The sequence below is a fragment of the Phyllopteryx taeniolatus genome, chromosome 1 (assembly GCF_024500385.1).
Source record: "Phyllopteryx taeniolatus isolate TA_2022b chromosome 1, UOR_Ptae_1.2, whole genome shotgun sequence".
In the NCBI taxonomy this organism is placed as follows: domain Eukaryota; kingdom Metazoa; phylum Chordata; class Actinopteri; order Syngnathiformes; family Syngnathidae; genus Phyllopteryx; species Phyllopteryx taeniolatus.
Window position 1 is genome coordinate 34578881 of NC_084502.1, and position 19345 is coordinate 34598225.

Genomic DNA, 19345 nt, shown 5'->3' on the forward strand with positions numbered 1-19345 from the left:
ACACAAATACAGGTAATATATGACTGACTGTATAAAAAGAAAATCTTTTTTCCCCTGGACTCACAACACAGAAACACACACCAAAACACAGGCTCATTCACCCTCTTCAAATACAAACTCAAGACACACCTATTCCGGACTGCCTATTCGCTTTAACATTTCCCATACCATTTGCCAATTTAATAGATTTTTTATTGTATTGTTTTATTTATTTTAACTACAAGTATGTTTGTACAGTGACCTTGAGTGGCTTTTAAGGTGCCTTAAAATAAAATGAAATATTATGATTTTACTTTTTAAAACCTATGAATCGTGTTTATTAATCGTGATTTCAATATCAATCAAAATAATTGCGATTATTATTTTATTTTTTTTCATAACTGCCCAGCCCTGTAAGAGTTTATACAGGTATGTCGGGGGATAAACGCCATTATTTTCGAACCAATGCGGCCGCCATTCGTGTTTACATTATTTGGTGGTCACGTTGTGGCTGGATGAGTGCATTGTGGGACACGTTGGTTCTTTTGTAATACATAATTGTGAAAATGGAGTACTAGGATCATTATTATTTGTAACAGAATGCTTTACTTTAAACTCTATATGAAGGCACATGGCTTACTGTCCACACTGTCATGATATGGAATTGATTTTGTTTTGTCATATAAGAATAGATCAAATAAAAAATTGTGTTAATATAGTCAGCCAGAGCTGCAAGGAATGCAAGGGTGATCAATGTTGGACACTGAATGAGACCTTCACCTTCGTTCCTGTCATACAGTGTTGCCCGTTTGTGTTTGCAGAGTCAGGACTACAATCCTGTTTTTGTATTAACTCGTCATTTAAAAAACAAAAGGGTGGCAACAGTGGGGAAACGCCAATAATTTGAGGGTGATAGCAACATACTGAAAAAAAGAACTATGAACGAGTTCATTTTTGAAACTGTGAACTTACAACCCCAATTCCAATGAAGTTGGGACATTGTGTTAAACAAATAAAAACAGAATACAATGATTTGCAAATCATGTTCAACCTATATTTAATTGAATACACTACAAATACAATATATTTAATGTTCAAACTGATAAACTTTTTTTTTTTTTTTTTTTTAGCAAATAATCATTAACTTATAATTTTCTGGCTGCAACACGTTCCAAAAAAGCTGGGACAGTTGGAAAAAAAGACTGAGAAAGTTGAGGAATGCTCATCAGACGCCTGTTTGGAACATCCCACAGGTGATCAGGCTAATTGGGAACAGGTGGGTGCCATTATTGGGTATAAAAGGAGCTTCCCTGAATTGCTCAGTCATTCATAAGCAAAGATGGGGCGAGGTTCACCTCTTTGTGAACAAGTGCGTAAGACAATAGTCAAACAGTTTAAGGACAATGTTCCTCAACGTACAATTGCAAGGAATTTAGGGATTTCATCATCTACGGTCCATAATATCATCAAAAGTTTCAGAGAATCTGGAGAAATCACCGCATGTAAGCGGCAAGGCCAAAAACCAACATTGAATGCCCGTGACGTTCGATCACTCAGGCGGCACTGCATCAAAAACCGACATCAATGTGTGAAGGATATCACCACATGGGCTCAGGAACAATTCAAAAAACCTATGTCACTAAATACAGTTCGGTGCTACATCTGTAAGTGCAACTTCAAACTCTACTATGCAAAGCAAAAGCCATTTATCAACAACACCCAGAAACGCCGCCGTCTTCTCTGGGCCCGAGCTCATCTAAGATGGACTGATGCAAAGTGGAAAAGTGTTCTGTGGTCCGACGAGGCCACATTTCAAATTGTTTTTGGAAATTGTGGACATCGTGTCCTCCGGGCCAAAGAGGAAAAGAACCATCTGGACTGTTATGGACGCAAAGTTCAAAAGCCAGTATCTGTGATGGTATGGGGCTGTGTTAGTGCCAATGGCATGGGTAACTCACACATCTGTGAAGGCACCATTAATGCTGAAAAGTACATACAGGTTTTGGAGAAACATATGCTGCCATCCAAGCAACGTCTTTTTCATGGACACCCCTGCTTATTTCAGCAAGACAATGCCAAACCACATTCTGCACGTGTTACAACAGCGTGGCTTCGTAGTAAAAGAGCCAGCAGTCCAGACCTGTCTCTCACTGAACATGTGTGGCGCATTATGAAGTGTAAAATACGACAACGGAGACCCCGGACTGTTTAACAGCTGAAGCTGTACATCAAGCAAGAATGGGAAAGAATTCCACCTACAAAGCTTCAACTATTAGTTTCCTCAGTTCCCAAACGTTTGTTGAATGTTAAAAGAAAAGGTGATGTAACACAGTGGTAAACATGACCGTCCCAGCTTTTTTGGGACGTGTTGCAGCCATAAAATAATAAGTTAATGATTACTTGCTAAAAACAATAAAGTTTATCAGCTTGAACATTAAATATCTTGTCTTTGTAGTGTATTCAATTAAATATAGGTTGAACATGATTTGCAAATCATTGTATTCTGTTTTTATTTATGTTTAACACAACGTCCCAACTTCATTGGAATTCGGGTTGTATTTCAGAAGTTTGAATTATGAACTATGTACTGAATTGGTTCGTTTAAAAAGTTGTGAATGGAACTTTGAACTAGTTTGCATAGGAAATGAACTACCGTAATATCTTGCGTATCATGTGCACCCATGTATAAAGCGCACTCCCAAAATTGACCTCAAAATCTGGAATTCTTCTACCTATGTATAATGCATTTTTACAATGCATGATTTTGCTTCTACCCATATGATCAAAACATTATCTGTATTTTGTTCATTTTTTCAAATAATTATTCTGAAGTTAAGCACTTTATTTGAGCACATAATACTTTCTATTTATTTACATGCTCTTATTTTGAAATTCACAGCCCTACTTTTATTTAGTACATGAGAAAACACACAGTTGTGCTCATATTGTTGATTACCCAGGCAGAATTTGTAAGATGTGTACATACTAGAATGAAAGTGTTCAACTTTTTCATAACCTCTAGGGGGCGATGTCATGAGTGGAATGACCGTCTACAGCTTTTTCATAACCTCAAGAATGCGGCATACATTTAAAAAAATGTGAAAGTCTTTTTCATTTTCTCCTATACCTATGTACAATGCGCACTATTGACTTTTTACAATAATTGGGGGATAAAAAATGCGCCTTATACACGAGAAATTACGGTACAATATTGCTAAGTCAATAATAAAAGAACGGAATGTACACTGTAACTGTGTTTAGTCTTTATGTGAAGAGACTTGCCTCCAAAACAAGCAGTCAGTTGTCTCTCTGTGGACATTTGTCAGTATGTCAGAAGTTGAGGGTGAACACACGGTTTCTAGTTTTTACATTTTGAACAGTTAATTTAATACACAGTGTTACAGTTACAGTTAAGAATGTGAAAATGTTACTGAAACATTGTAGAGTTAAAGGTTCTAAGACAGTTTGAACCAGGAACAGATTTATTCAATTTCCATTATTTCGTATGTGGAAAAATGGTTTCAAGATATCTTGCAACACTGTTACGAGCTGAGAGGAACACAAGCAACCAATAATATATATCAATGATTATGATTTCCTTCAACATATAAAAAATGAAATATACACAACTACACGTTCAATACAACAATGGTTGTGAACATTTATATTTGTGGTGCTAAATCTGTCCAATGAAGTAAGTGCTTTATTTCTCCTGCAAAAAAAGGACAGCTGACATAGCCATGGATAGCGAAATATGGACAATTTCACAAATGTATTGCAGCGCACACACCTCATTGAAAATATCAGTCAGTCATTCACAAGTGGTCATAAATTCACACAAACACAGTCCAAATTCTTGTCAAAAGAGTAGAAACTGTTACATTACAAAGGGAAGTGTGGTACTTCATTGACTTATTCAAAATAATTTCAGTGTACTTCCTTCAGCATGTGCCATCCTACCTGGGTGTTGAGGCACAGCAAACTCGTGGTACAGTCGGCTGCTGGTGACCATTGTGTTGTTTTCTGGCACTGTATGGTAACCTGCAAGACAACGTCAAAGGTTACAGATCCTACTTGTACTTCTAAACGCAGTCTTGTGGAAGACATGTCTCTCTCTCCCCATGTTCCATATTTTACTTGGTGATAAGCAGGATCTTGTTGAGTCGTCCATGTGGTTGTATTGAGAAACAAAATTTACCCCCCTTTAATGACAAATAGGGAGAGTTGATAAAAGCTGCATCATTGATGCATCTCAATGATCTAATTTTGAACATTGTGGTAAAACAACTGTGTAAAGTGTAATCTAGAAAATAATACATCAGTGTGGTAAAACATTTTCATTAAAAACTTAGATACTGCAATGAAAACTATATTCAACACAAGACAAAGCATACCAGGCAAGCTGTCTGCCCCCCAAAAGTAATAAATAAGTGATCAGTAATTCGTTTACCGTTGACCGAGAAAATTTAATCAAATGCCCATCCTTAATAAGGACACTGCTTCTATTAGAGTGAAGACTACTATTCGATGCAAAATGATAACCTCAATCAAATCAATCTATTCTATTCAATTGAATAATTTAAACACATTTCCCATCTACCTATAGTATATTAAATAACAGTCCTTTGTGGAATAATAAAGCGTAGCATATCAGTCAAGTAATCTTTCCAGTCATCTATGTATGTGCGCAGTATATGCAGTACATGTCGTAGCCAGTATAAACCTGTATACAGATTTACGCTATTGAGCAATCACAGTAAAGCTTTTGTTGTTTTAACTACTGTAATTTCTCGTGTATAATGCAGATTTTTTACCCCCAAAAATTGTCAAAAGTCAATAGTGCGCATTATACATGGGTATAGGAGAAAATGAAAAAGACTTTTATAAATGCATGCCACCATCTAGAGGTGATTAAATGCTGTACACTTTCATTCCACTATGCCACCGCCACCTAGAGGTTATGAAAAAGGTGTAGACTATACTTTCATTCCAATATGACAGGGGTACATATGACTGCATATATGTACAACTGTGCTCATAAGTATACACACCCAGGCATAATTTGTAAAATATTGTTGTTTTTTTAAAAATACGACTGATGACTGAACAACAACCATCATTTATTTATTTATGGTTATGTTTTGTTTAATGATAATGCTTTTCTGAAATGCTTGCCAGTTTACTTTGAAACCCATCCATCCATCCATCCATTTTCTGAGCCGCTTCTCCTCACTAGGGTCGCGGGCGTGCTGGAGCCTATCCCAGCTGTCATCGGGCAGGAGGCGGGGTACACCCTGAACTGGTTGCCAGCCAATCGCAGGGCACATCGAAACAAACAACCATTCGCACTCACAGTCATGCCTACGGGCAATTTAAAGTCTCCAATTAATGCATGTTTTTGGGATGTGGGAGGAAACCGGAGTGCCCGGAGAAAACCCACGCAGGCACAGGGAGAACATGCAAACTCCACACAGGCGGGGACGGGGATTGAACCCCGCACCTCAGAACTGTGAGGCTGACGCTCTAACCAGTCGGCCACCGTGCCGCCACTTTGAAACCCATTAAAATAAAATGAAATGTGTTTCGCCTGGTCCTTCATGTTTTCTTAAAATAATTCTACACATCTTACAAATTCTGCCTGGGAAATCAAACATATGAGCACAACTGAGTGTTTTCTCATTTACTAAATAAAAGTACGGCTGTGAATTTCAAAGTAAGAGCTAGTAAATAGAAAGAAAGTATTATGTGTTCAAATAAAGTGCTTAACTTCAGAATAATTACTTGAAAGAAAAAAAAAAACATAATTCTTCATGTTTTGATCATATGGGTAGAAGCAGGGCAAGGGTGTCAAACTCATTTTTGTCGCGGGCCACATTGTAGTTACGGTATCCCTCAGTGGGCCGTTATGACTGTGAAACCATAAAAATCTTTAATCACCTCATCATTTTCATTTTATTTTATTTTTGGTCCTGTAACAGCATAACAGCCGAATCACCTCATCATATTATTACACCCGAAATTTATAAACTAGATTTGGAATCAGAAATCAAGGGTAATGGGTTTTTTAACTATTGTTCATGTTTGGTAACACAAAAATGCTTGCAATATCTCCACGTTATTTACGAAATATGACAATTTGAATTCTTGGTACAGATTTGAACAAGAATCATGGAAGTTGACACACATGATTTGCCTTCGCGGGCCACATAAAATCATGTGGCGGGCTGGATCTGGCCCCCGGGCCTTGAGTTTGACACCTGTGCTCTAGAGTGTGCCACATTAATACATACATATAATCACTAAAGAACAAGCAAACCTTAGTAAAAATAATACTGATCAGAATTGATTAGAAAATAAATGGGATTGCCACTAACATTTATTGCCTATAAATAATTTAATGGATATAAACTCACGGGTGTGCATTATACATAGGAACAAGAGTCAAATTTGGGGGTGCACATTATACTTGAGAGTGGATTATTCATGAGAATTTACGGTACTTGATTGTATCAGTGTGAAAATGCCTTCAACCACGTCTGACCACAGAGCTGGAGGAGCTGCCAGCCGTATGTTCGGCTATCGGGGGAATGCTAGGTGCTAAGCTAACTTGCTACGCAACAGCTACAAGCTGCGACTGGCGAGCTAGCGCGGCGAACCAGTGTCCTTAAATGGTGCAGAACCGTGCCTCTAAATCCCTAATCCCTGCCTCCATGGTGGCGAATAAGATAAAGACTTCTGACAAGAACCCGTATCACCTAAAGGAGGACTAGAAGTAGCTAATAATGGGACACATTGAGCAAGACAGAGCAGGAGAAGATGGAAAAGCAATCTTAATCACTAAGCTAAAGTGAAATGTAGAGTAACAAAACACCAGAATCATGCCTAGAGAAGCAAGTACAGCAAAGGTTGGAGCTAGCGCTTCCGAAATCCGGGATCTCGTTCTTTCGGTCACGACCCACACCTCGTGACTATAGGTGAGGGTAGGAACGTAGATCGACCGGTAAATTGATAAGTTTCGACAGTCTTTCAGCCTTTTTTTTTTTTTTTTTTTTACACTAGGGGTGTAATGATTAGTTTTAGCAATGATTTGATTCGTATCACGATTTGTGGTTGCCGATTTGATTCAAGGACATTGGTTCATTTAAACCAATACGATCTGAAATTATTCAGTGGCAGGAAATCAATTAAGTAACTTTTTAGCCAAAAATTCATTCAGTGCGACAGTGAAATAAATATAGTGGGTACGGAAGGTATTCAGACCCACTCAAAATTTTCACTTTGTTATATTGCAGCCAGGCGGCCCCGCCTGTGTGGAGTTTGCATGTTCTCCCCGTGCCTGCGTGGGTTTTCTTCGGGCACTCCGGTTTCCTCCCACAACCCAAAAACATGCATGGTAGGTTAATTGACAACTCTAAATTGCCCGTATTTGTGAATGTGAGTGCGAATGGTTGTTAGTTTGTATGTGCCCTGCGATTGGCTGGCAACCAGTAAAGGCTGTACCCCGCCTCCTGCCCGATGATAGCTGGGATAGGCCCCAGCACTCCCACGACCCTAGTGAGGAGAAGCGGCTCAGAAAATGGATGGATGGATATTGCAGCCATTTGATAAAATCATTTAAGTTATTTTTTTCCCGCATTAATGTACACACACCACCTCATCTTGACAGAAAAAAAACTGAATTGTTAAAATGTTTGCAGATTTATTAAAAAAGAAAAACTGAAATATCACACAGCCATTAGTATTCATACCCTTTGCTGTGACACTCATATTTAACTCAGGTGCTGATCTTCATTGAGATGGTTCTACACCTTTATTGGAGTCCAGCTGTGTATGATTATACTGATTGGACTTGATTACGAAAGCCACACACCTGTCTATATAAGACCTTAAAGCTCACAGTGCATTTCAGAGCAAATGAGAATCATGAGGTCAAAGGAACAGCCTGAAGAGCTCAGAGAGAGAATTGTGGTAAGGCACAGATCTGGCCAAGTTTAAAAAAAAATCTGCTGGATTTAAGGTTCCTAAAATCACAGTGGCTTCCATAATCCTTAAATGGAAGACATTTGGGACGAGCAGAACCCTTCCTAGAGCTGGCCGTCCGGCCAAACTGAGCAATCGGAGGAGAAGAACCTTGGTGAGAGAGGTAAAGAAGAACCCAAAGATCACTGTGGCTGAGCTCCAGAGATGCAGTCGGGAGATGGTAGAAAGTTCTAGAAAGTCAACCATCACTGCAGCCCTCTAGCAGTCTGTGCTTTATGGCAGAGTGGCCCGACAGAAGTCTCTCCTCAGTGCAAGACACATGTAAGCCTGCATGGAGTTTGCTAAAAAAAAAAACACCTGAAGGACTCCAAGATGGTGAGAAATAAGATTCTCTGGTCTGAGGAGACCAAGATAGAACTTTTTGGCCTTAACCAGGCACTGGTCATGACCTGTCCAATACAGTCCCAACAGTGAAGCATGGTGGTGGCAGCATCATGCTGTGGGTGTGTTTTTCAGCTGCAGGGACAGGACGACTGGTTGCAATCAAAGGAAAGATGAATGCGGCCAAGTACAGGGCTATCCTGGACGAAAACCTTCTCCAGAGTGCTCAGGACCTCAGACTGGGCCGAAGGTTCACCTTCCAATAAGACAATGACCCTAAGCACACAGCTAAAATAAAGAAGGAGTGGCCTCAGAACAACTCCGTGACTTTTCTTGAATGGCCCAGCCAGAGAACCGGACTTAAACCCAATTGAGCATCTCTGGAGAAACCTGAAAATTGCTGTCCACCAACGTTCACCAGCCAACCTGACAGAATTTGAGAGGATCTGGAAGGAGGAATGGCAGATGAGCCCCAAATCCAGGTGTGAAAAACTTGTTGCATCATTCCCAAAAAGACTCATAGCTGTATTAGCGCAAAAAGGTGCTTCTACTAAATACTGAGCAAAGGGTCTGAATACTTATGGCTGTATGATATTTCATTTTTTTCTTTTTTCATAAATCTGCAAAAATTTCAAGAATTCTGTTTTTTTTTTCTGTCAATATGGGATGATGTGTGTACATTGAGGAAAAAAAATGAACTTAAATGATTTTAGAAAATGTCTGCAATATAAAAAAAGAGTGAAAATTTGTAGGGGGTCTGAATACTTTCCGTACTCACTGTAAACTCTAGGCTGTATCGCAATGGTTTTACATGAAGGTACAATGTAGGGATTTATGATTGTGAACTTTTCATCCATCATTAATAAACCAGAAACTCGGTGTGTCATGTGAGTTGCTGCCCCGACTGTTCCTCGCTGTCAAAGTTGAGAAGAATGATCCCGCTGCTGTTGCCCGTTCCAGAGCTGCCAGACACGTCAGGCACTGGAACGCCAGCGCAGAGGAAGATGAAAGCAGGTGGGCGTACAAGACGCGGTGTGACAACAGCATCCAAGCACTTACTATGGGGGGTGTTGTTGTTGCTGGTCCCCGGCTGTTGTTCTCCAGGTGAATAGGCCATCATTCCTCCATTTCCGTTGCCGTTGTTGGACGGAACAGACGCCAGCAGGCCTGAAAGATGCACACACATATTTGGATCTCACCTATCACTGATTACTGTCATCCTGAGCCTAAAATATGGACTGATATGATATTAGACATATTGTGATAGTGTTTTTTTATTTGGAGGAGGCTGGTTTAAAATAGTGAGCTGACCTCTGTATTGACAAAATGTTTAGACCTTTTCACCGTGACATGACACATACTTCCAGGTGGCAATGGACAAAGCGTTCTCCAATAGTACCACTAATAAACAAACCTTTACATATAATTTGACCAAGGCAGAGCGACTGAGAAAATATCGTAAATGGCACGTATGATGATTTGAGTTGGAATGTGCGAAGTGTCAGTTAAGACGACGATGTTATGCCAGGTAAATTGCTTTGTAGCAAGACAGAACGACCGCCGTAATTTATATTCCAACAGGTAAATTGATTAAAAAATAGTTGGTGGAAATTCAGACATCATTAACATGATCATTGAAGAAGTGGCTGATTAACTGACTTTTCTGTTGCCCAAATTAACTGTACAGATGTGCTATTTGATGATGAAATGGGTGGCGTGCTGATGAACTGACTTTAGCTTGCAGTTTAGCCGTGATATTTTGCAAAATTACTCAAATAAAACTTGACCAACAATTTTATACATACTTGTAAGTAAATGCCTGCCAAAAACTTGATTGGGATTTGCTTCCCGGTCTATCAGGTTAGAAATGGCTATACAAGTAGGCAGTTTTGCGATCTTCTCTTTACAACTATTTATGACATCCACTGGATTTAGCCCCGTCACACACAGGTTCCACTGGATTCATTTACATTTTTTTTAAGGAAATCGAGAAAAAAAAAAATCCTTTATGGGTCTATCTAGCGGCGCAACCACAAACAAGTTTTTGTCTTAATTTTCAGTTCAGATTAATGGTACTCTCTCACTTTCTGCCACCTAGAAGTAGCCTGGTGTCTATTGTTTATAATTATTATAAAAAGGTCTATTTGGGAAAATGTTACTTTAGTGCTGATTCATAAAGATCGAACATTTTCTTGACTTCACAGTTAATTAATGAGGATTCTTAATTTAAAAAAATAAAATCTCGAGTAAATGTGTGGCTTTTTTTTAGCATGGACAAAAGTATTGCTCTATTGTGTTCTCATTCCAGATGTTTCTTTTGATTGTAAATTTGCAGGATTATGTAAAAAGTATAGTCCTGAGTCCACGTATTTGCGATATTCAAAATCATGAAAGTTGTTGCTTTGTAATAAAGGTATTATTATTAATTATCATAAATAATATTTTGTGTCCTCACCCAGTCCTCTGTATCGGCTAAGCTGCTGGTAGATCTGCTTCATCCTCTCAATGTTGAGTCGGCTCGCCTCAGCATGGTGCACCATAGGTTTTGGGTAGTGGATGCCAATGATGCACTTGGCGGCCGCTTGGACAGACTCTGGCGCGTTCCATGGGTCGTAGATGAACTTAGCAGGAAAAGCTCGGAGGACAGGTAAGTAACGTCTGCAAGCATAGGGAGACGGATACGCCAACATGATGTGGATGCTCACACATCAAGCGATTGAGCACCATACATCTACCAGTGCACGGCAATGGAAAACAATGACACAGTATTTCTGTATGTTTTGAGGCTCCACATAAAATACACTATACTATAATTTTTTTATTGAACCACAAAAACATGCCCCATTTCTTGATTGTCAAGGAAGAAGTGGATTCCCACATAGAGAGGAAAGAAAAAGGAAACAGAGGCAAGATTCAGGATATTTTCAGAGGGTATTGGCAATTATCCATGGCCCTACACACTAACTGCACCCATGCTTTTCGGCAACAGAGACATACAGTGCTGTGAAAAAGTATTGGCCCCCTTCTCAAATTCTTATACTTTTGCATAGTTTCCCCACTTTAATGTTTAAGATCAAACAAATGTAAATGTCAAATATAAGCCACGTGCAGTTAAAAAGCTGTTTTTAAATGCCGATTTCATTTATTAAGGGAAAAAAACCGTTGAAAGTTACCTGGCTCTGTGTGAAAAAGCAATGGCCTCCTAAACCTAATAACTGGTTGGGCCATCTTCAGCAGCTGCAAATGAAGCCGACGATCAGGCTAATCGACATGCTAATAAGATTAGCGCCAATGTTACGGTAAATTAAATTATAATAACCCTTCAAACAACACACATTGAGTAGCCCAGTGCGCTAAACTATTTATTTTATTTATTATTATTTTAATTATTTTACCTTACAGCTAACAAAAACCCCACATATTACCATCTCTGAGCAATTAGAATGTTACATAAACAGTCAAAAATATGTTATTATGCAAATGAGGTTACACTGAGGTTGGACTTCTGAAAAGTAATTTCTTGTGGTGAATGAATCTGTATAATTTATGAGTTTCACTTTTGGAGTCGCAATGCTGAAATATAATGAATTCTCCTATAGTGGTCTACATCCCCAATTCCCCCCAATGAAGCTGGGATGTTGTGTTAAACAAATAAAAACAGAATACATCCATCCATCCATTTTCAACATCACTTATCCTGTTCAGGGTCACGGAGCGCCGGAGCCTATCCCAGCTGACTTCGGGCGAAAGGCGGACTACACCCCGAACTGGTCGGCAGTCAGTCACAGGGCACATATAGACACGGACAACCATTCGCACTCAAATTCACACCGTCACTGAGTGGGAACTGAACCCACGCTGCCCACACCAAAGTCAGGCGAGTGTACCACTACACCATCAGTGACAAAACAGAATACAATGATTTGCAAATCATGTTTAACCTATATTTAATGGAATACACGACAAAGACCCATCCATCCATCCATCCATTTTCTGAGCCGCTTCTCCTCACTAGGGTCGCGGGCGTGCTGGAGCCTATCCCAGCTGTCATCGGGCAGGAGGCGGGGTACACCCTGAACTGGTTGCCAGCCAATCGCAGGGCACATCGAAACAAACAACCATTCGCACTCACAGTCATGCCTACGGGCAATTTAGAGTCTCCAATTAATGCATGTTTTTGGGATGTGGGAGGAAACCGGAGTGCCCGGAGAAAACCCACGCAGGCACGGGGAGAACATGCAAACTCCACACAGGCGGGGACGGGGATTGAACCCCGCACCTCAGAACTGTGAGGCTGACGCTCTAACCAGTCGGCCACCGTGCCGCACACGACAAAGACAATATATTTAATGTTCAAACTGATAAACCTTATTGTTTTTAGCAAATAATCTTTAACTTAGAATTTTATGGCTGCAACACGTTCCAAAAAAGCTGGGACAGGTGGCAAAAAAGACTGAGAAAGTTGAGGAATGCTCATCAAACCATCCGGACTGTTATGGACGCAAAGTTCAAAAGCCAGCATCTGTGATTGTATGGGGCTGTGTTAGTGCCAATGGCATGGGTAACTTACACATCTGTGAAGACACCATTAATGCTGAAAGGTACATACAGGTTTTGGAGAAACATATGCTGCCATCCAAGCAACGTCTTTTTCATGGACGCCCCTGCTTATTTCAGCAAGACAATGCCAAACCACATTCTGCACGTGTTATAACAGCGTGGCATCGTAGTAAAAGAGCGTGGGTACTAGACTCGCTGCCTGCAGTTCAGACCTGTCTCCCACTGAAAATATGTGGCGGATTATGAAGCGTAAAAATATGACAACGGAGACCCCAGACTGTTGAACAGCTGAAGCTGTACATCAAGCAAGAATGGGAAGGAATTCCACCTACAAAGCTTCAACAATTAGTGTCCTCAGTTCCCAAATGTTTATTGAATGTTGTTAAAAGAAAAGGTAATGTAACACAGTGGTAAACCTGACCCTGTCCCAGCTTTTTGGAACGTGTTGCAGCCGTAAAATTCTAAGTTAATGATTATTTGCTAAAAACAATAAAGTTTATCAGTTTGAACACTAAATATCTTGTCTTTGTAGTGTATTCAATTAAATATAGGTTGAACATTATTTGCAAATCATTGTATTATGTTTATATTTATGTTTAACAAAACATCCCAACTTCATTGGAATTGGGGTTGTAATTTATTAAGATGCACCTGTAGAACATGCAGCCAGGATAGTGCTGACAAAGAACCTCTGTGAATATGGCATCCTGAATCACTCAACCAAAAAAAAAAAACAACAAAAAAAAACCCACACACACATGAAGTCGTGTAATAACCTAACTAAATTTGGAATTAAAATTTTATTCTCACACTCCCACTAATAACAACGGCCTATGCCAGGAAAGGTACCCACCTGATGAAGTCCCCGTTGGGGTCGGTGCGTCGGCCAAAGCCTACAGGGCAGTAGCAGTGGAAAAACTGCTGGAAAAATGAACTGCAAGACAGCCACATCCAACTTCCCGCGTTCACACTCCAGTCAGCGTCGAGAAGTAGCTCCTCGAAGACCTGCAGCACCAGAAAATAAAGGAGGCAGGTTTGACTGAACTGCGTATGATACTGACAAGTTAGCTGGACACATCTGAAAATAAAGAATAGCTTTTTCTGACTGCAAATGAAAAAAAGCTCTACTCACTTAATTCACTTTACTCGGTGATGGATCTATATACAATATGCTACTGACATACGGTACTTAAATGAAATGTAATTACTAGGGGTGGGCGATATGGGAAAATAAAAATATCGATATATTTTTTAATTTTACAATAACGATAATTTGACGATATCCGATAAAAAAGGGTGTAAATCTCTTCTTACTTCCCAAGACATTTGTTGATAGACACAGCGTTTCAGAACAACATTTCTTGTATATTTTGTAAAGTGCTTCATATATCTTCTACAAAGCATTGCATAAGAATACTTACTACTAGAATAGCTTAATAAAGTTTTAAAACCTTTCAACGTGACTAGATGTTATGAAAATTGAAAGGGAAAAAAGATCAAGCTTTACACTCACAGGCACACGCACACACCTCATTTTGAAACTATGATACGTGACGTCATGACCGCAGAATTTTTATTTTTTTATTTTTAATTTCCGGTTATAAGTTCAGCAGCTGATATTGGTAATACAGTGCAGGGTTCAAAAAAGGAAAGATGTGGGTGATTGGTGACGGGACAGTGAAATACAGTATTTACAGTGGGTACGGAAAGTATTCAGACCCCCTTAAAATGTTCACTGTTATATTGCAGCGATTTGCTAAAATCCATCCATCCATTTTCTGAGCCGCTTCTCCTTACTCACTCCTCGTGAGGGCGTGCTGGAGCCTATCCCAGCTATCATCGCGCAGGAGGCGGGTTACACCCTGAACTGGTTGCCAGCCAATCGCAGGGCACATACAAACAAACAACCATTCTCACTCACACCTACGGGCAATTTAGAGTATTCAATTAATGTACCATGCATGTTTTTGGGATGTGGGAGGAAATCAGAGTGCCCGGAGAAAACCCACGCAAGCACGGGGAGAACATGCAAACTCCACACAGGCGGGGCCGGGGATTGAACCCCAGTCCTCAGAACTGTGAGGCAGACGCTCTAACAAGTCGTCCACCGTGCCCCTTTTTGCAAATCATATGAGCAATTTCAAATTTTTCACCAAAAATGTTTTGAACAGTATTATGAATCAGTGCGCGTGCACCATTCAGTAATGCATCCTTTGTAAATGTATACATAACAATTTAAGTAGTGGCAGTGCATGGAAAAAACAAAACAAAACAAAAAACTTTCCAAAAATCCAACCTCTTTTGAAGAGTTTTTGACTGAAATTTTGTAATATGCAATGTCTTAAAACATTTCTACAGGAGGTATTTATTTTCACAGTGTGAACATGGCACACCATTTTATATTAATGTGCTCCTGAAACTTGGCATTGTTTGGCCCGAACAAGTGCATCAATGTGTTGTGAGTGCACCCTCCACTGGACAAAATTAGCAAGTACTTTTTAAAAAAAAATAGCAGTGAACGCGTTCTCCATCCCCACGGGCCGGATTGGACCCCCTGATGGGCCAGTTGTGGCCCGCGGGGGTGTAAGTTTGACACTTCTGGAGTAGCCTGTGTCATTTTCCTGTTGGCCAACAACAAACTGCAGTATAGGCTACATGTGTTCTACTGAAGTCCATTGTTTCAATTCACCCACTTGTTAAGCTGATAAACTCCTGAAAATGTTATTCGGCCCACTAGTTTGAAAAAGAGTTTATTTTGCTTCCCACTGAGTCACGTGACTGAATCATGTCCATTGATTTAGCGAATGAGGACTTTATGCACTTCCTCCTTTCTCTCTTCCTCCGATGCCATCCATGCACCCGTTTAGTTGTTTTTTCTTTTAACGACCGTATGATTACTCAATGTAAAATTGCACAGCATTAAAGTAACGTTCACAATTATATCAAAGGTGATGTATATCGCCCACGCCCAGTAATTACTCATAATGGAGCACACTTTGTTGTCTTCCAGTTAACTCAGCTCTCTCTGTGCAGAGCACTATGCTCGATATGCTTCTTTAATAGAACTCCTGCCATCATAGCTGCCAAGTCAGTGGATGGCCTGGAAATGTTGCCGCATTCAACATGGTCGCTATATTGGGAAAGAAGACATATCTGTTAATTGGATCTAGTCATATTGTATATCTGTGACCCGGAAACACGTGTCTCTGAGTCTCTGCCTAAATTGCGCCACAGCGCCAGTACACAACAGCAGCCAGTTCTGGACCTAATTGGTCAACGGCAGTTTAAGTGACAAATGGAAACTATTTTTGGACACATTGTTCGATATCTGTTACATTGGGGCACTTTTATTGAGGTTCCAACTGTATGTTTTTTTTAGAAATCGCTATCACCTTTTAAGGAGCCTACAGATCAAATTGTTAATATTAGTAGCTAACATTCAATTGTAGCTAACCTTCATCCCTTCCTCCCAGCTGATCCAAAGGTCGCCTCTGGTGAGGAAGCATGCCACAGCATGGCGAGCCAGGTGATGGATCCAGCCCTCCTGTCTCAGCTGAGTCATGATGGCGTCTATCCAAGGGAAGCCTGTCTTGGCCTCGGCCCACTTGGCGAGCGCCTCAGGGTTTTTGTCCCATGGGATACGGACACAGATGGGATTCCCCTCCATCTTGTCGAAGCGCGGGTTGTTGGTGGCTGCGGTGTAGAAGAACTCCCGCCATAGTAACTGTCCGTAAAGCGAAAGAGGAGGAGAACTGTTCTTTTTCACCTGAGACCAAAACAATGAAAGTAGAACTTAAGTAAAACATTTGTAGAATAGACAAATGACAAAATAAATAAATCACCCCCAACTCAAAAGGTCACAAACTGTCAAGACAGGGCACCCTAAATTGCTCCCAGTGGGCCTGGCAGTAACTTGGATGACAGCAGCCACCTATTAGAGTATGAATGTGTGCGTAAATGGATGAATGTTAGCCTCTATGAAGTGCTTTGGGCACAATGATCGTGAAGATAAGTGCACTCCAACATTTTGAAAACTTTGTTAAAACTACACTGTCACCATTATAAAACCTTTAACTGTGTACTGAATGTCAACACAACATTCCTAACAGTCATCCAAGTGTCAAAAAAAGTTCACCACTGCTAATTTTAAAATTAAACAACAATAAAGCTTCCCATCGGCTCACCACCTGTGGGAGGGTCCATAGAGGTCGGGTGCAGTGTGAGCTGGGCGATGGCCGATCCCCGGCTACAGAAGCTAGCTCTAGGGACGTGGAATGTCACCTCTCTGGCAGGGAAGGAGCCCGAGGTGGTGTGTGAGGTCGATAAGTTCCGCCTAGATATAGTCGGACTCGCCTCCACACACAGCTTGGGCTCTGGTACCAGTCCTCTCGAGAGGGGTTGGACTCTCTTCCATTCTGGAGTTGCCCACGGTGAGAGGCGCCGAGCAGGTGTGGGTATACTTATTGCCCCCCGGCTCGGCACCTGTACGTTGGGGTTGACCCCGGTGGGCGAGAGGGTAGCCTCCCTGCGCCTTCTGGTGGGGGGACGGGTCCTGACTGTTATTTGTGCCTATGCACCAAAGTTCAGGGTACCTTGAAGTTCAGTTCAGGGTACCCACACTTTTTGGAGGGGGTGTTGGAGAGCGCTCCCGCTGGGGACTACATCGTTCTGCTGGGGGACTTCAATGCTCACATGGGCAATGACAGTGAGACCTGGAAGGGTGTGATTGGGAGGAACGGCCTCCCCCGATCAGAACCCGAGTGGTGTTCTCTTATTGGACTTCTGTGCTCACCACGGATTGTCCATAACGAACACCATGTTCAAGCATAAGGGTGTCCACAAGTGTACTTGGCACCAGGACACCTTCGGTCGCCGTTCGATTATCAACTTTGTGGTCGTGTCTTCGGACTTGCGGCCGCACTTGGGTGAAGAGAGGGGCAGAGCTGTCAACCGATCACCACCTGGTGGTGTGTTGGCTCCGATGGTGGGAGAAGATGCCGGTCCGACGTGGAAGGCCCAAACCTATTGTGAGGGTCTGCTGGGAGCGTCTGGCAGAATCCCCTGTCAGAAGGAGTTTCAACTCCCACCTCCGGCAGAACTTCACCCATGTCCTGGGGGAGGTGAGGGACATTGACTCCGAGTGGACCATGCTCCGCGCCTCTATTGCCAAGGCGGCCGACCGGAGCTGTGGCCGTAAGGTAGTCGGTGCCTGTCGTGGCGGCAATCCCCGAACTTGTTGCTGGACACCAACGAACGGTGAGGGACGCCGTCAAGCTGAGGAAGGAGTCCTATCAGGGCTTTTGGCCTGTGGGACTCCTGAGGCAGCTGATGGGTACCGGCTGGCCAAGCGGAATGCAGCTTTGGTGGTCGCTGAGGCAAAAACCCGGGCGTGGGAGGAGTTCGGTGAGGCCATGGAGAACGACTTCCGGACGAGGAAATTCTGGTCCACCATCCGGCGTCTCAGGAGGCGGAAGCAGTGCACCATCAACACTGTGTATAGTGGGGATGGGGCACTGCTGACCTCGACTCGGGATGTTGTGAGTCGGTGGGGAGAATACTTCAAAGACCTCCTCAATTCCACCGACACACCTTCCCATGAGGAAGCAGAGTCTGGGGTATCTGAGGCGGGCTCTCCTATCTCTGAGGTTGAGGTCACCGAGGTGGTTAAAAAGCTCCTTGGTGGCAAGGCCCTGGGGGTGGATGAGATTCGCCCGCAGTTCCTCAAGGCTCTGGATGTTGTAGGGCTGTCCTGGTTGACACGCCTCTGCAACATCACGTGGACATCGGGGACAGTGCCTCTGGATTAGTAGACTGGGGTGGTAGTCCCCCTTTTTAAGAAGGGGGACCAGAGGGTGTGTTCCAACTACAGGGGGATCACACTCCACAGCCTCCTTGGTAAGGTATATTCAGGGGTGCTGGAGAGGAGGGTCCGTCGGGAAGTCGAATCTCAGATTCAGAGGAGCAGTGTCGTTTTCGTCCTGGCTGTGGAACAGTGGACCAGCTGTTCACCCTCGGCAGGGTCCTTGAGGGTGCATGGGAGTTCGCCCAACGTGTCCCTCATGGAGTAATATGGGGGGTGCTTCGGGAGTATGGGGTACTAAACCATCTGATACGGGATGTTCGGTCCTTGCACGACCGGTGTCAGAGTTTGGTACGCATTGCCGGCAGTAAGTCGGACTCGTTTCCAGTGAGTGTTGGACTCCGCCAAGGCTGCCCATTACTATTATGGACAGAATTTCAAGGCTCAGCCGAGGCGTTGTGAGGGTCCGGTTTGATGGCCTCAGTATTGCATCTCTGCTTTTTGCAGATGATGTGGTTCTGTTGGCTTCATCAGGCCGTGATCTCCAACTCTCACTGGAGCGGTTCGCAGCCGAGTGTGAAGCGGCTGGGATGAGAATCAGCACCTCTAAATCTGAGACCATGGTCCTTAGTCGGAAAAGGGTGG

The 19345-nt window shown here is 42.2% G+C and overlaps 1 protein-coding gene across 2 annotated transcripts in view; it reads right to left on the reverse strand.

The window, feature by feature from the left end:
* Positions 1-19345, reverse strand: part of LOC133486259 (cryptochrome-1-like) — a 51906-nt gene that overhangs the window by 9203 nt on the left and 23358 nt on the right. For both annotated transcript variants that reach the window (XM_061791145.1, XM_061791139.1), the window contains 5 exons: positions 16355-16666; positions 13754-13905; positions 10796-10998; positions 9400-9507; positions 3940-4020 (listed from right to left, as the gene is read on the reverse strand). In XM_061791145.1, the coding sequence (XP_061647129.1) occupies positions 3940-4020; positions 9400-9507; positions 10796-10998; positions 13754-13905; positions 16355-16666 (856 nt within the window). The remainder of the gene's footprint in view (positions 1-3939; positions 4021-9399; positions 9508-10795; positions 10999-13753; positions 13906-16354; positions 16667-19345) is intronic.